A 16,889-nucleotide genomic window follows, 5' to 3' on the forward strand; every position below is an offset into this window, starting at 1 on the left:
CAGCTATTTCTATTGTCTCACCCACTGAAAAAGAAGCCAAATCAATAAACACATTGAAGTCATTAGGGTTAGTATGTGTTGCTGTTAATTCAATAAGCTCGAAATCATAACTCAACACATGTTCTGAAAATTGATTTGAGAATCCAAATTTAATATTTTTCATTGATTGTGATCTAATTAAAAATCGTAGTGTGTATTGAGAGCCAATATTCACATTGAGTTTAGAAATATGAATTTGTGCTACTTTTGCATTTGGTCCTGTAACTGTGGAAATAGTATATGGTATTCCAAGAAAACTGTGATCTGGAGAAATCTCACTACTAGCGTTAGTTCTACCAGTTGAATAAATTTCATAAAAATTATTATATACAAATTTACTTCCAAATGTGTGTTCCAAATCTTTACGCAGTATATCTGGATGTTCATTTATTGATCTCCTAGTTCTGTTTAACTTAGAATCAACATATTCAGTGGTTGCAAAAGCAACATCTTGTCCAGTTAAGTCATTTACAAGATGAATATAATCGTTTTGAAAATTTTCATAATACGGAATTCGTAGTAGTGATCTTTCATCAATTTTTTCATCCATGTGTTGTTTTGTTGGTAGGGTTACTATTTCCGGAGTAAAATCATGATTAGCAATATCAATTGAATCTATTGTATCATTTGTTTTATTATAATTTTTAATTGAGATATCGTCTTTGACATAAATTGTAGTAGCTAATTCAACTACCTTATCTGACACTGTATTTTTTAGGGATACATAATCATTTGTTAGTGGTTCATATATTTGAATTCTTAGTAATGTACTTTCATTAATATTTTTATCAACATATGCTTTGTTAGCAGCTTCAAAATCATTTGTGGGATCCACTAAGTTTGTAATTTTGAATTTCTGTTTCATATCAATATCTTCTTCCATATCAGATTCAATATAATTAGTTCTCAAATAGGGTTTCTGTACAAATAGTGTTGTATCTATATTCGTTAAGCCAGTCGAAGATGTACTACCAAACACATTCATAGGCATTATTTAACTAAAGAAAATATTCAATACAGCATCTTCATAGTTTACATTATTTTCCAGTAAGTAGAGAAAATATAGACAGTAGGTACCACACATTTTACTATAGATGTCTTGAATGATGTAGTTGTGATATATTATTGGTTTTGGTAACTGCTTTATCAACCATTGATCTGGTGGGCCTCCGAATGAATCAAAATAGCTACTACCTTCAAAAGCCACCCAGTGAGTTCCACCTTGTGACCCATTATCAATATTACAAATACCTTTTGTTGAATTAATTATTGAGTCTCTTGGATAGATTTCTACACCACTTATTTTAATTTTATACAGTTTCTCTAATAATTCTGAAGTTTTCATTGTTTGATTTTTTAGCCCATAGGATTTCATAAACCGTTCTAGTGTTAGAATCATTATTTATACTAGAATAACTTATGATAGATATTTGCATCATCTATGACATCTATAGCAGGGTTTACTCAATATGTACTGATTTAGTGTTAATATCATTTATATAGTTATATAATATTAGCACTCACAATTTTATTTCCATCCGAAATCATCACTAATTCTCTATGTCTAATTAGTACCATAAACAGTCTCGCATTTGCAGGATCTGCTCTATACTCTTCGAATAGTTGTATCTTTTTTGGATTAATGTGGTCGACTTGATGTCTTAAATCAATAACTTGAAATGGATATTTAGTTTTCACATCTGGGTAGCTTATAAAGGGTTTCAATAGTGGTTCTCCAACATATTCTTTGAAAAATGATTCAATATCTCTATGTTGATCAAAATAGTTATAAACTCCATATTCAGTATCAACAGCATCTTTGGGATATCTAATACCATCGATTTCAACATAGTATTTTCTAACGTTTAGGCTGTCGAAAATAGCATTGTTTTGAGTTTTCCCACCTCCTGCTCTAGCAATTGTTTGATGAGCTGCAATTAAATATTTAGGACTGTTTATATTTTGTGCTGAACCTATATCAACTTGGTGTTCTAAATCAGTATCAACTATATTTCTTAAACTTGTCCAAGAATCAAATGATATTTTGAAATTATCTTTTATAGAATTATTGAACATAGCTTGAGTTGCTGCATCTGGAATTAAAGTTGGAACAAACAAATGTAGACTATTTATGGTTACATCAATATCATCTAGAATAGTTGTGTAGAGTATATTTTGTAAGTCAGGTGTTTTTAAAGTTAGTTGGAATCCTAAACCTTTTGTAATTTTTTTGAATGTTTTACAGAAACCAAAAATGTGTTCTAGTGGTAACTGGCCAACTATTTTACCTTTATTAGCTGCAACTGTATGATTATCGATCAGTATTTGTTTTAACGATGAATTATTTATACCTGCTTGAGTTTCGTTAATATTATCAAAATATGACATCAAATCTCCATCTTTATTAGTTAGAACTCTCATTATTGTTGAAATCGGTCCTACATATTTATTTTGTTCTATCTCTGAACCGCCTGTAAACGAAAGAGTAGCTTCTTTAATACAATAAGCAAATGCATTGTTAACTAATCTAATCACAGAAGCGTCTGTAAAAGGGGCATTATCGTGTCTCCTAACTGTTATATCATACTGAAGATAACTATTTCCAACTTGATGATAGTTATTATTTTCACCCCAAATGAATTCAACATTTTGATTAGAATCGTTAAGGTTTGCTCTATGTTGATGATATATTTTTGTGTAGTCTCTTTTAACTATTGATGTGTCGATAGTTGTTTCGTCAATTAGTTGAAAATCTTCGATGCTCATTTACTTTCTGAAAATCGATTAGTGAATTTTAAGAAATCCTGAACCAGAGAGTAATTTTTCCTTGAATTCTTTTAATTTATCTTTGTTATATATGATTTTAGGTTTTTCTTAAACACTTTTTTTTTGAAGTATTTAAGTTGGGTCTTTTTATTAAAGTTTTTGGCATTTACTTAACAAAAATTAATATTGCTTATATTAATGAAATTGAGTTTTCATTAAATTTAAAAAACAATAATGATAAAATTAACTAACTGATTGTATTGAAAAATTATTAAATTTAAAAACCAAAATTGATGTTTTATAATTCCTTAATTGATAATCTAAAAGTGACAGATTGGCCATTAAAAGAAACAAGGTTTCCATTTTCGTTTCGTAATTTGAAATTGATTGCAGATATAAAATCTTTGCTTTCCATCATAAACCACATTATTCCACCTCTAAATTTTTCAATATATTTATAACCTGGATTCACATCCATAGTAAAATTATGAATTAAACGAGTTCTTTTTCCATTAATAATCATACCTTGAGCAATGTCACATTCAACAAAAACATTATCAAAAGATATTATATCAACAGGATGATCAGAAAAATTATAGTTTCCATTAACTACCCCTGCATCGAATCCTAAAATATTTCTAATTGTTCCAGCATAGGTAAGATCTATTTCCCATCCATCTTCAATTTCAATTATAGATCCCTGTGTTGTGAAATTTGGTTTAATTGTAAATGGAAATGTTTCACCATCAGAGTCGCCGTTTAAGACCATTAATCGTTTGATTTCTAAATCTATTGCTTCCAACTCATAGGCACCGTTTGGAATAACAATATCAACAATCATTTTTTCTGGAGTAACATAATAAAATTTGTTGTTTGCATCTGTAATATTGAAAATACCATTGTAACCAGTTAGAAATGTAATTGCTATTTTGAATTGTTTGTTATTAGTTTGAAGTGGTTCGTTTAAAATAAACTCATAAGTTGATTCGTCCATCACAATTAGCATATGCTCTTCAATTTTTGCTCTAGTATTGAAAGCTATTTGATCTAGTGTTTTATTGGATAATTCCATTTATATATTCATAATCAATATTGTTATTTGAACTTATCAATAGCATTTCGATATTGTTGTTCTGTCTCAATTTCACCTCTTTTTAATAAAGCATCAAGCAATTGTGAAGCTTCTATTAAAGTATCAGTGTGACCTGCTAATTTTAATCCTAATAGAACTTGTAATCTAGTCCATATCTCATCGGTATCTGATGGCACTACTATTGTCTTTGTTCCATTGCCTTCTAAATCTGATTCTAAAGATTCATATTCATCTGATGCCCCACTTGCTATAGCTGCTATTGGAGTTTTTAAAATATTTTGAACTCGTGATTTAAGTTGGTTTTTTATATATTTTTGTCTTGTAGATGAATTATCTTCATTTGGATTATAATTTATATCATTCAGAATTTTACTGAAGGTGAGAATATCATCATCACTCATTTTAGTAAAATTATAGCTTGTTTCAGTTAGAGCTTTTTGAATTGATGGTGTTATTTCATATATATTTTCTCCGATTTTTACGTTATTTCCACCCATAGGGTCCACATTAACGCCATTGAACATATATCGTCCTCCTTTTTTCTGATCTAATTTAAATTCGTTTCTGGCATTGACCATTTTACCTACTGTTGCGAATAGTTCACGACTCATTGTTACACCAGGTGGAGATTCTAACATAAAATTGTTCACAACATTTGGTAATTCTAATTCTTTTGTTGCTTCAACTACTTTATCAATTTTTTTAGTTATGGGTTCGAATATTTCTGATAATTTTTGATCATATGTTTGTTTGAATATCCTCTTCTTAATTTTTCTTGCTTTTTCATTTTTCTGTTGTTCAGCTAATTTTTCTAGTGAGAGTAAGTCTTCTTCAGTTACATTTGAATATACACTCATTTATCAAGTCAAAATGGGTCAGATTTAGGAACAAAAATAGAATCTAAACCTAATTTATATTTTCCTACTTCTTTATCTTTCGACATATCAATTGTCAATGGTTGAAATTTAGTTTGCCAACAGATATTGCATAAGAGTTTAAATTCATCAATAATCATATCCATACTAGCTTTAACTTGAAATAGATTTTGAACATCTCTAATATTATTTGGTTTGAATAAATGAAAAACATTACTGTTAGCTCTTATTGTTCTTTTTGGTAGTTCATAATAATCTTGACTAATAATGAAAACAGAAATATTATTATGTCGTGATCTTTTAAATAATGCTTGTACTCGTTCATCTTTCATTTCATTTTCATTGAGGTCGTCTAAAATAATAACAGTTGATTCACCTTGGTAATCTTGTGGAAATTTTAACTCATGAATATTTTCATGAACAAATATTTCAATGTTAGAGAGTTCATCACTAAGACAATCTTCAATAGTTTTTTTGTTTTTTAATATTTTAGAAATTGATATTGGTGGTATCTTTTGTTCGAAGCATTCTATCAATTTTGTATATGTTTCTTGATGTATTGATGGTGAATAGATATATATTTCAGTGTAATCATCAATTATTTCAGTTATCAATTTTATTAGTAAACAGGTTTTTCCACAGCCTGATGGACCTGATATTACTACTCGTACAGGTGATTTTGGATAAAGAGTCCGATGCATCTTTTACTTTAAAAAAATATAATTGAATAAAATAATGTTATTTAAATATGAATGAAGAACAATCACAAATTTGTTCTAAATGTAACCTTGTGAAAAATTTTGATGAATTCTATTTTCGAAAAAGACGTCAATCCAATACAAAAGTTAGATTAAAAAGTAATATGAGAAATCGAATTAATAAAGCTCTCAAAAATAAGTCAAAAGGATTTAAGGCAAAAGAAATTTTAGGAATTGATTTAGAAACTTACAAATTTTGGATTGAGTATCAAATGAGTGCAGAAATGAATTGGACTAATATTCATATCGATCATGTAAAACCAATTTCATCATTCGATGTTAGTAACGAGAATGAATTATTAGAGGCATTTAACTGGAAAAATACTCAACCACTATTAAAAGAAGAGAACCTTAGAAAAAGTAATAAATTTAACGAATTAGAATATCACCTTCAATTTGTTAAAGCAGAGATATTTCTTGAATTACATCAGAATTTATTTAATTATAAATGATGATTCAAACTGATAATGAATTTTATAATTTTAGATTGGCTATGTATTTAATATCTGTGTTGTAAGTGGTGTTATCGATTTCAAATTTAATCGCTACAATTTTATTCCCAACTGTATTTAATTCAAATAATTGTTTATATATAAATGATAACGAAGTGTCCTATTAATTCTATCGGGATCAGAAATCCTGTTATGTGTAGTGATGGTTATATGTATGAAGAGAAATGCTTAGTTGAGTGGATTAATTCGAATTGTACTTCACCTATAAATCGAGAATTTATTGATTTTGTTAATGTGTGTGAAATATCTGAAAAGTGTTTGAATGAATATTGTGATGAAATTGAAGATCCATATGAGAGAATTAATTTTACATATTCAAAAGAAGAAACAATAATTAAATATTATTTAAATATGCTTGAGAACGATGATGAAGTAGATATAATTTTTGATAAAGATTTAATATTAAAGCTAATTGATAGAAATTGTGCATGGTTCGAATTTGCAAGTGAAGAATTGAAAGATGACAAAGAAGTTGTGATGAAAGCGATTGAACATAGTGGAATGCTTATAGAATATGCTAGTAGCAGACTACAACAAGATGAGAGAGTCATTCTAGCAGCTGTGAAAACTACTCCTAGTATTATATTATCTAATAAAATTTTGATAAATCATTTAATCTATGAAACTGCGTGTTATTATAATAATGTAAATTTTAGAGATGACTTTCTTTTAAAAAATAAATTAAATTCTGACTCTATTTGCAATATGATTGAAGAATTAAATAATATGAAAAAGTTATTTGAATAATTTGTTCCCTAATAAATGGACAACGAAAAACAAATTCTATTGAAAGCTATCGAAGCAGACCCAAATATAATATATTATGCAAATGAAATAATGCTTAATGATAAAGATTTTATGATGAAATTAGTACAATTAAATGGCAGCTTTCTTCGGATAGCCACACCTGAATTACAAAATGATAAAGAATTAGTAATAGAAGCTGTTACAAGTGTATTGGGTTCAGATGTTCTTCAGTGGGCAAGTATTACTTTGAAAGATGATAAAGAAGTTATATTAGCAGCAGTTAATCGTAATGCGCATTCAATAATACATGCATCAAATAGATTAAAATTAGATAATACTTTTATGAGTGAAGTAATACGCACATCTCATCTAAGCATCAAAGATAGAATTGAATAATTTGTTTAGTAATAAATGGATTTAATGTTAAATATTTTAAGAATACAAAAAGTTATTTGAATAAATTGTTTGCTAATAAATGAACAACACAAACGACATTATAAAAGTCAATCAAGATTTTCTTAAATATATAAATATAGAAGGAACGTATGAATATAACCCTGTGTATAAGGGATATTCAAAGCAGGTAGAAATAGACGAAAATTATGATCATCCTGTTGAAATATTGCTGCACACAAATCCCGGTTGGAAAGTAAATTTCAATCAAGATGGAGAATTTATTGGATTCTCAAAGAAGAGCAAAGAAGGATTTAATTTGATAGAACGAGTTATTCTACAATAATAACTGTGTGTGAGAACATTTGATTAAAAAAGCTACTAAGTTTGAAATAATTTTAGTGTGTATATAATTGTATTCAAAATGTCGACAGAGTGTGAATATATGCTTGCCAAAGTGTGGATATACAGGCATTCGAACTATTTTTTATCATTATGTGAACATATTTATTCCATTATAAATCTATTTTTATCAGCATATGAATATATTTAATCAATAATATTTCTAATTTTTACAATATGCGTAGCTGGCCCGCCGGCGAGACAAGTAGTGTGTGTTTCTCCGTTTGACTTCATGATGTGAGGACGGTGAGGTTGGAATGATGGTGAGGGGAATTGATGAGTGAGTTATAGCGCGAGAGTGAGTGCGAAGCACGAACGGTGAGTCACTATGTGGCGAGCGAGCGCTAGAGCTAACGAGAGAATTCTCACTCCAGCTTTACGGCCGATGCGTCTTTGCGTCGTGGAGTCAAACGGAGAAACACACACTACTAACCCTTAAGTTAACATTTAATCAACTCTCATTGACATTACAACAGCTTCTCATGGACAAATTTTGTTTTGTAAATTGTTTATTTTCTGTTTGAGGTGGTGTGATATTGGGTCTCGTGGTTGACCAGATGCAGTTCAAGTCTCTTCTCCTTTCCTTCGGAATTTTCATCTCTGCCATCCTATGCACTTTCTTCTGCTGTGAGTAAATGTTGAGTACATTTATTCCTAGTTTTTAAATCAGATTAAGTTTTCATAACAATTCTGGTCATATTCGTTTTGATTTCATGGTTTTGATACCATGGTATTTCTTGAAGAAAAAAAATTAGGAGAAAAAATGCCGACATAAAATCCAAGTATAAACGGTCTTTTTTCATCGGATCATTGGATCTTTTCCGTTTGTGCCCCCCTTCACCAGTACCTTATGCTTCCCCTGTTACATAACACATGCCATTACATAGTAAATCTTTATGTAAAAATATGGCACGTGCGTCTGTGGGTGCTAATAATATGCACCCACGAAGCTGGGGTACACAAACCAAACGGAAAAGATCCCGTCTACCAATACTGAAAATAATCTACTAAGCTGGGATGGACACAAACGGAAAAGATCCTCAACATTTCGCAAAGAAAAAATCGTGCAAATTGACATGAGAATATATAAGAATGCTAATGCGGACTATATTTATGTATAGTTAATCATTTAAAATCTTTAGAATTCAAAAGCACTTTTTTGAAAGTAGATTATTTTCAGTATTAGTAGATGGGATCTTTTCCGGATGTTTTGTGCACCCCAGCTTAGTGGGTGCATATTATTTGCAACCCCCAGACGCACGTGCAATATTTTTACATAATGATTTACTATGTAATAACACGTGCTCTGTAACTGGGGGGAGCATTACGTACTGGGGGGGGGAACAAACGGAAACGATCTGGCAGACGTTTGTAATATTTGGTGTCTCTTCAATCAGTTTTCAATGATCAGCACTATTTCATCAGTTCAAATTGCGAAGAATACAAATCATCACGTGAGAAACAATATAAAAGTGCAACAATCTAGATGACCAAGTTTTCAATGCCAATAAAAAAATGAATATTGTGAAGTTATTTTACAGGTCTTCCTCTAATTGAGTGAGATAAAAACAAACCTTATCAACGTTAATAAAGTTAACTCCTATTGATTTCATAGAATTTTTGTTACCTAATGAGTCGAAACTTGATTAAAATTTTGGATCTATTCTGACCCCCCCAGTGTTTTTACGCCCCCCCCCCCCCACCGATTCAAATTATATGTTGTCATACAGTACGTTACTTTGTAAAAAAATGTGAGCCTGGGGGCGTAAAAAATACGAGCCCTCTAAACGGGGCTTTTTTCAAATTTTAAAAACTAACAAAAGCAACCTCATACTTTTAACAAGTTTTCATTTTTCACTAAAAAGGTAAAAAAAATGATCCAAAAATCTCTTTCGGTCTTCTTCGAAGATTTGTCAATTATCAAATTGAATCTGATCAACATCGCAAATTCAAAAAAGACAGAAATCAAATAAAATGAATGGATTTTTTTGCGAAGGATAAATCGGTGACTGAAAAACAAAACAGTTCAACACAAAAAGGTCACAAATTTAATAGTTCTATACAAAATAGATCAAAACAAAACCGTCCAAAATAGCAAAAAAGTCTCAGAAAAAAATTTTTAACCGCTAAACTAAACAAGGAGGCTCGGTATGGTACGTACGCGCATAATGTTCCGACCCCGCTCATCCACATTCTTGACTTGCTGCCAAACGAGGAAGAGAATGAAAACTTTCGAAAACATACATATCGTCCCATAAACAACCAATGGAAAACAATAATGCCACCCCAAGGGGCCGATGAACGTTGTTGATAATAGGACAATTAGAAAGGACAACAATTAGTATCAAACAACAAACATTATTTACCACCAAAAAAACCTAAACAAAACAATTTATCCAATAATCTTTTAGAAAAAATATGGGAACTGTTCTCAATGCGCCTAGTTAACATGCCGAAAAAAAAAGCAAAGAGGTGAAAAGTTCAAAAATACGTTTCTATTTTAAAAAAAAATTATTTTCACTGAAATCCTAAAAATGTTCAATTGTATCTCCATAGGAAGCAACTGAGATCTGTCATTATCCAATGTTCAATTGCCCAAAATTTCAAAGCCAATTGGACCTAAATTTATTGTTATATATTAAAAAGAAAACAAAAAGCCTATAAAATGTATAAATCTAAAAAAATCTCAAATATTTTATGAAATCTCGTAGTAACAGTAGTAACAAAGTTAAGAAACAGAAATTTGAAGCTAAAACCGTTATAAAAATTCAATTTTATTTCACTGGAAACCGGTTGTGACCTGTGTTTACAGAGACTGAGCAACAGATCGAACGAAAATTTGTTAAAAAAACGACGAAGCTGAACAATCTAATTACGTTTTTGAAAACAAATAAAATAAATCGTCAAAACAGATTTGAAATTTGAGCAAACAGCGATTAATTAAGTTTCAATACCTCAGGAAGTCAAATTAACCTGTTAATAGGAGATTAAGTCACGAACCCACAAAATAACAACAAATATAAAAAGAAGCCAAGACTTCAAACAATTTCACGAGATCACATTGTTCAAGGCACTGTGATTATAAGATGTTGCTTGCAGGAACTGTAAAGTGACAGTTTTTCTTCACTTTAACATCTTCCTTATCTTCATTATACAGAATCTTCCTTATAAAAAGACTACGTAGACATGACAACAAAAAGAAAATCTGAAATTGAAAAGTATAGAGATCTCGAAAACTTTTTATCAAGCGCAAAAAAATTGAATCAAGAAAAGAATTTCAGATTTAAAACGGGTGCGATTGAGTTACAAGGGTACAAAAATGAAAGCAAGAAGCATACAGTTGAAAAAAAACTAATCATTTCAATTTTAAAGTCAATAAAACATACAGCTATAAACTCAAATCTTCAATTAGGTCAAGTTCTACGTCCTGGTGAAGCAATTGAGACCTATCGTTATTAGGTTTGTTGCTCTAAAAACAAAACGAATGAAAAACATAAGCAAAAACAGTAAAATCCATAATTTTTTGCCAGATAACTGTGCCTCAGCCCAAAAAGCATAAACTACAAAAAACAAAAAAGATTGACATATTCAGATACGCTTTTTTCCAACGCTGTGCATTTTCCCTACTATGCCTTCTTTCAATGGGACTTGTCAATAAAGTAATGATTCGACAAGGAAACAAAATGAACTAAAAAAATAGGCAATTATAATCAGAAATTAAAAAATGAAAAGGCGTAGTATCAAAACCAATAGACCATTAGTCGAACATAAAAGATTTACCGACCTCTATTTTTAAACCACTGGAAGTTGATTTCTGCCTCTTTTACTGAGACTGCGACCGAAGTTGAGAAAAATAAGAAAAAATAGTGGCAAACTTCAAAAATTAACCGATATTTTCTTAAAACAAATATATTCAAAGTCATAACAGATATTAGATAACAACTGAAAGAGGTTTTTCGGCTCAAATATTCCTCCTTAAAAATAATTGGATCATTGTCGGGGGACAATAAGTTATTGGGTTGCAAAAAAAGATAACAAAAGAAAGCAAAATTCAAGAAATATTTAAAAAATCTTTTACGAAAGCATTTTGTCAGAGCCATAAAAACCATGAGTTTAACTCTGATACCGTAACATAATTTTGTCAGGCCTCATTTGTTTGTAAATAGTATCTGCTTTTACTGGGCCCTGATTTGAAACTTTATTAAGTAAAGAAACTTTACAAAAGCTTTAACGGAAATTTTTTGAAATAAAAAGTCGCTCCCTAATGTAAAAAATTTTCTATCGAATGGATCCATGGCAAGATCAAGTTCAATCCAGATGTTGCTGCGCGTCTAACAAAACACTCATTTTTTCAAATGGTTGCGTAATAGATCAATTTTTGAACAAAATTTTTAAGCTTGTCAAAAATTAAATTGCATTTTTTTTTTATAATTATCGAGTTCAATTTGCAAAAAATTAGCAAAATTATAACTCCAGAAGACTCTCACAGCCAGTGGGTGTATAACTAGCTTGTTTGTTAGCTTAAAAAGAATATGGCCGCAGTTTTAAGGTATCTACGTCCAGTAAATTTAAAGCAGGTCAGCTAAAAAGCAAATTTGCTCCGAATTTTGGTAAAAAAAAATAGAATTTTTAAAATATTTGTCATAAATTCCAGCCAAAAAACTCAAATGGAACTATTCAGCAACCTTCTTCTGTGTTTAGAGATAAAAATAAAAACACTACAGTTATCAATTTAAACAAATTTTGGCAAATTTAACGAAAATTAGGTCAAAAATACTGAAAATGTGAATGAAAACAGCTGAAATACGTCTAATAATCACAAATCTTTAAACCTCGATAACTACCTGTAATAAGTGGGTTGGAACAAATACCGAATAAAGTAATACCCAATATAATCTTTTTGATCTTCTCTTTTTGTAATCTGATTACAGATCAGCAGTTGGAATTAAAAAATGCTGTAACGTACTTAAGCGGATAAATGATACATTGCTTTGGCCCTGAGCACCCTAACCCACCAGGCTTTGACAAAGGAACGAGTTCAATATTTTAAACTTTGATTAACATACTTGAGCACATTTTTTTTATTTCACCTAAGGATTAAGCTCATTCGTCAGCAATAGGGTAAAATATTGGGTATAATTGGGTATATTATGATGCCGCCAATTGGTATGTTTTTCAAAATAAATGTTAATAATTTCACTGTACGTCGCGACTATATCTCCTTCAAAAATCGGAGTTGCAAGTTTGAGCGGGCCTAAGTGAATTTTAGTAAATTAACTCAGATTTGCCTCAAAGATAGCCATAGCCGGCACATTTTTCCGTAATACCAGTTTCTGACCAAACGTGGGCTACATTGACATAATCTCGTCAATTTTCTTCACTCCCATCGTCACTGCTGTCCACATAATTGCTGTTGGTCACTCTGTCTAACTTTCCCAGTATTTCACAACATATCAAATAGACAACAAAAAAAAGCCTTACTAATTGTTAGTTTCAGAAAAATCCCTTACAAATAATACTAATTTCGGATCAAGAAGGCAATTAGCATTACTTCAACTACACTTGGTTTGAATTTTTAGGTTAAATTGAGAGTTTTGTGAAGGATCAATTGCTTTTAATCGTGGACAGTTGTTACGATATCAGCGCATGTAAGCAAAAAATTCATCCATTTTTGTCACCATTGTCCTTTTCAACGTATCGTTTTTTCAGTGAAGAAACATGACAATCGCCGTTGTCCATGAAGTGCTCAAAAAACCTAATATATATTTGCCATTTACTGTACTTTGTTATTGGGTAATTTGTTGTGATCGTCCTAATAGTCCTGAAATGTTCGGAACGAGAGCTAACTAATCCATTTCATTGATTGGTGAACACAGTTTGTATTGTAACTTCTGATTGGAGATCTGTTTAATTATTAACATTATAGACGAAATACGCTCACCAAATATTGTAGTTTGACAAAAAAGTGTTTAATTCTATTTTTTAGAATTTAAGTTATCTTAAATCTTTCAGATGTGTGTGTGTGTGTGTGTGTGTGTGTGTGTGTGTGTGTGCTGTGTGTGTGTGTGAGTGTGTGTGTGTTTGTGTGTGTGTGTGTGTGTGTTTGTGTGTGTGCGTGTGTTTGTGTGTGTGTGTGTGTGTGTGTGTGTGTGTGTGTGGGGTGGGGGGGGGGGAGGAGGGTGATTTGTTTCTATTAGTATGAAGTGCTTGCATTGAGTTATATATATTTCAAATCTAATTCCCTAGTCCGGATCAAGTGATAAAAGTATTGTGTGTTGTGTTTCAGTGTTTGCTGACACAGAAGTTGAGGTTGCAATACTGCTTACATTGATCGGTAAGAAGTTCATAATACCTAGTTATTGACATTTTGAGAAAACTATAGCAACTATTTATTGATGTTGATAACTACCTTAATTTTAACACTAGTTTCATTTTTACTCAAGTTTTCTATCAAACTCAAAATCTTAACTCTAAATGATCCCTACAAGCCTTCAAATTAGTTATTATTTTTAATTTTTTATCTTTTGACTAAACAACTCTTTACATGGTCATCAATTTAGTGAGCATCATTATCAAAAAACTCAGCGCATGAATATATATATATATATATATATATATATATATATATATATATATATATTTCAGGTGTATTTTTGGGAGGATGTAACAACCTGCTGTTTGGACCAATCAGAATAGAGTTGGGTCTAAAAATGAAGGTCAGCAGTGGTCACCATTTAGAGGTCAATGAGACACTGTCCACTCTCAGTGGGCTGATGGAGGGCACGGCCACTGTGGCTGCCGCTTTTGCCCAGGTATGAAAAGTTAAAACATTATAAGCCAGCGCCCCCAACTTTAATTTCTTTAGCAAGTTTGTGGAAGTTGTCACTAGACAATACTTATATACCAATTAGTATACTAGTTACTTTGTCGCCATATATATTATTGCCAAAAATCTTCTGGTCTTTGTATAACTACCGAGAAATCATACAATCCTTAAATGAACTAGTAAGTATTACTAAGAATCATATATAATATATGAGTATGAAATCAAGGAAAATTGTATGTTGGGTGACCCGGGATCTCACACTGTAAGGCCTCTTTTACATATATTAAGATACGTTTTGCGGAATTAAAGAGGTAAAATGAACCAAATAGTCCTTTTTATTTGATGGGGTGCGGGTTTGTAATGAATGAAAAAAAAAACAATTTGTTGTCAGTAGTAGCTGAACTATTTTAATTGCCACCGGAAGAACCTTGAAATAAGGAACATTGAACACAGATTCGAAACTGGAAAAAAAAACACATGCGACCCCAGACGCCACTCTGACAATCAAATGCATTTTGGAGCTCCTTTCAATTTCATCAGAACGAGTTTATGAAATAAACACCTCTCAAAATAGCCCCGTCTGATTCTGTTAGGAAATAAACCCCCACGGAAATAAACCCTCATTGAACTTCGGTCGCGATAATCTGATATTTTTGATAGACTCATATCAAGTCCACGGACTGCTAGGGCATGGCCAAGATTCGCGAGGCCTAGCCAAGTTAGCAGCTATTTAAAATACAAACAGGGTATTTATCCTTATGATTCTTGTCAGCTTCAAAAAAGAGCTTCAAAAAAAGAATATGACCTGTGTTAGGATTGATATGAGTATAAGACCTAAATAGGCTGCTTTAATATTTCTGGTTTTCATAGTAGCTTTATTTCAAAAGTGTTAACTGCCCAGTATCATTATAAGTGAATGATTTGTTGATACTGTTACAGAAATTTGCTCCTCTTCATCTTCAAGCACTAAAAAAAGATTATCTCAACGGAGGGGGCCACAAATACAAAATATTTGAAGTCTCCTTAACCACTCTTTGATATTCAGAAGCCTTGGTGTGAATCATGAAACCTCTTTATTTCAAGCTAATTTTCAAAAATTTTTGAAAATTGGTTTTAAGTGCCAACAGATGTTTTTGCAATACAATAATGATGACCAGCGCATTTGCGCCTCGTGAAGTTGGTTTTCAACCTTCTTGGCTCATTGCGAGATATTCTTTTTTGAGTTTTCTGGAAATTAACAGTGCCAATTTGCGGAGGGCACCCAAAGAGATTATTAGAAAGAAATTATAACGTCAGCCGCTAATGAATAGAGGCTATTGTAATTTTTGGCCACGGGTCTTCTTTCGGCCACTGAAGGCTTATACTAGACGTACACGTGTGAAGCCGACAAAAGCTAAAAAACTGATCTTCTGTTCCTTGCAGTCCTAATTCTCACAAAATTCTCAGCATCAGTAAGACTGGCCAAAAATTATACAAGGTTGTCTTGCTGCTTATCATCAATAATCTTTCAGCTATCCAAAATTATCCGTGGGAGTGCAGCAAAGTACACTTAGACTTTTTCTAAAGCAGCTTCAACTAGTGAAGAAGCATTACCGAGTTTTCATCATTTTCTGATTAAAATTCGACTTTTAATAACCGAGTTTGAAACAATTTTACTTTTACATTCAAATTGCTCAATTTATTTCATGATTTTAAGAGTAGTTGTATACTGGTCAGAAAAAGTATATATAATTGGTTACAAAATTGCTAGATAATATATACTTGACAAAAAAAATGTTGCTCCAGCGCAAACGAGAACAAAATGTTTTTGCCTGTCGAGACGGATACTGCGCCCCCGCTAGCATCCGTGACTAAGGTTCTGACGCTGCCAGATACGCTCCTTACGCTACGCACACCCTCCTAGTACCTAGCAAGTACGTGAATTAAATCTCCAGTCGTACGTTAAGTACGCAAAATAAATCTCCAGGCGAGCTTAACACACTTGTGTTTTGGTGCGCAACAAGGAACCCCAAAAAAAGACAGACACAAAGAAAAAATATCCGATGTCTGTTTAACCAATCCTTGTTATTTATAAACATTGGTTATTTTCATACAACCATAGAATCTTCTTCTAAAGCACTTTTTGAAAACTAGACGGAAAAAGTTCGAAATTGATTAATACAATAATGACCACCGGTTTTTGCTCATTAGGAGAGATGACGATAAGCTGCGATAGGTTTTGACAAATTTTTTATTTAAAACTTTTTCTGTGAACTTCAATTCAAACAATCATGGATGTTTTGGAGCTCTAGCTATGATGGTGACGTGATGGTTTTAAATAGCAGACACGGAATTGCACTATGCCTAATTGAAAAACGCAAATTCACCACAAAAAATTCATGGTCAGATTCTGTTTTCAGAGTTGTTTTGAACACTTGTGACTAGCTACCACGTTTGAAGAGAAACAAGATAAATAGAGAGAGAGAGTGTGTGTGTGTG

The 16,889-nt window shown here is 31.5% G+C and overlaps 1 protein-coding gene across 1 annotated transcript in view; it reads left to right on the forward strand.

Moving 5' to 3' along the window:
• Window positions 1–16,889, forward strand: part of LOC142339691 (sugar phosphate exchanger 3-like) — a 45,805-nt gene that overhangs the window by 23,551 nt on the left and 5,365 nt on the right. The window contains exons 3-5 of the mRNA XM_075389911.1: window positions 8,111–8,212; window positions 13,872–13,919; window positions 14,231–14,397. Coding sequence (XP_075246026.1) covers window positions 8,111–8,212; window positions 13,872–13,919; window positions 14,231–14,397 — 317 coding nt within the window. The remainder of the gene's footprint in view (window positions 1–8,110; window positions 8,213–13,871; window positions 13,920–14,230; window positions 14,398–16,889) is intronic.

Source organism: Convolutriloba macropyga, chromosome 5 (genome assembly GCF_964194025.1).
Source record: "Convolutriloba macropyga chromosome 5, txConMacr16.3, whole genome shotgun sequence".
Taxonomy (NCBI): Eukaryota; Metazoa; Xenacoelomorpha; order Acoela; family Convolutidae; genus Convolutriloba; species Convolutriloba macropyga.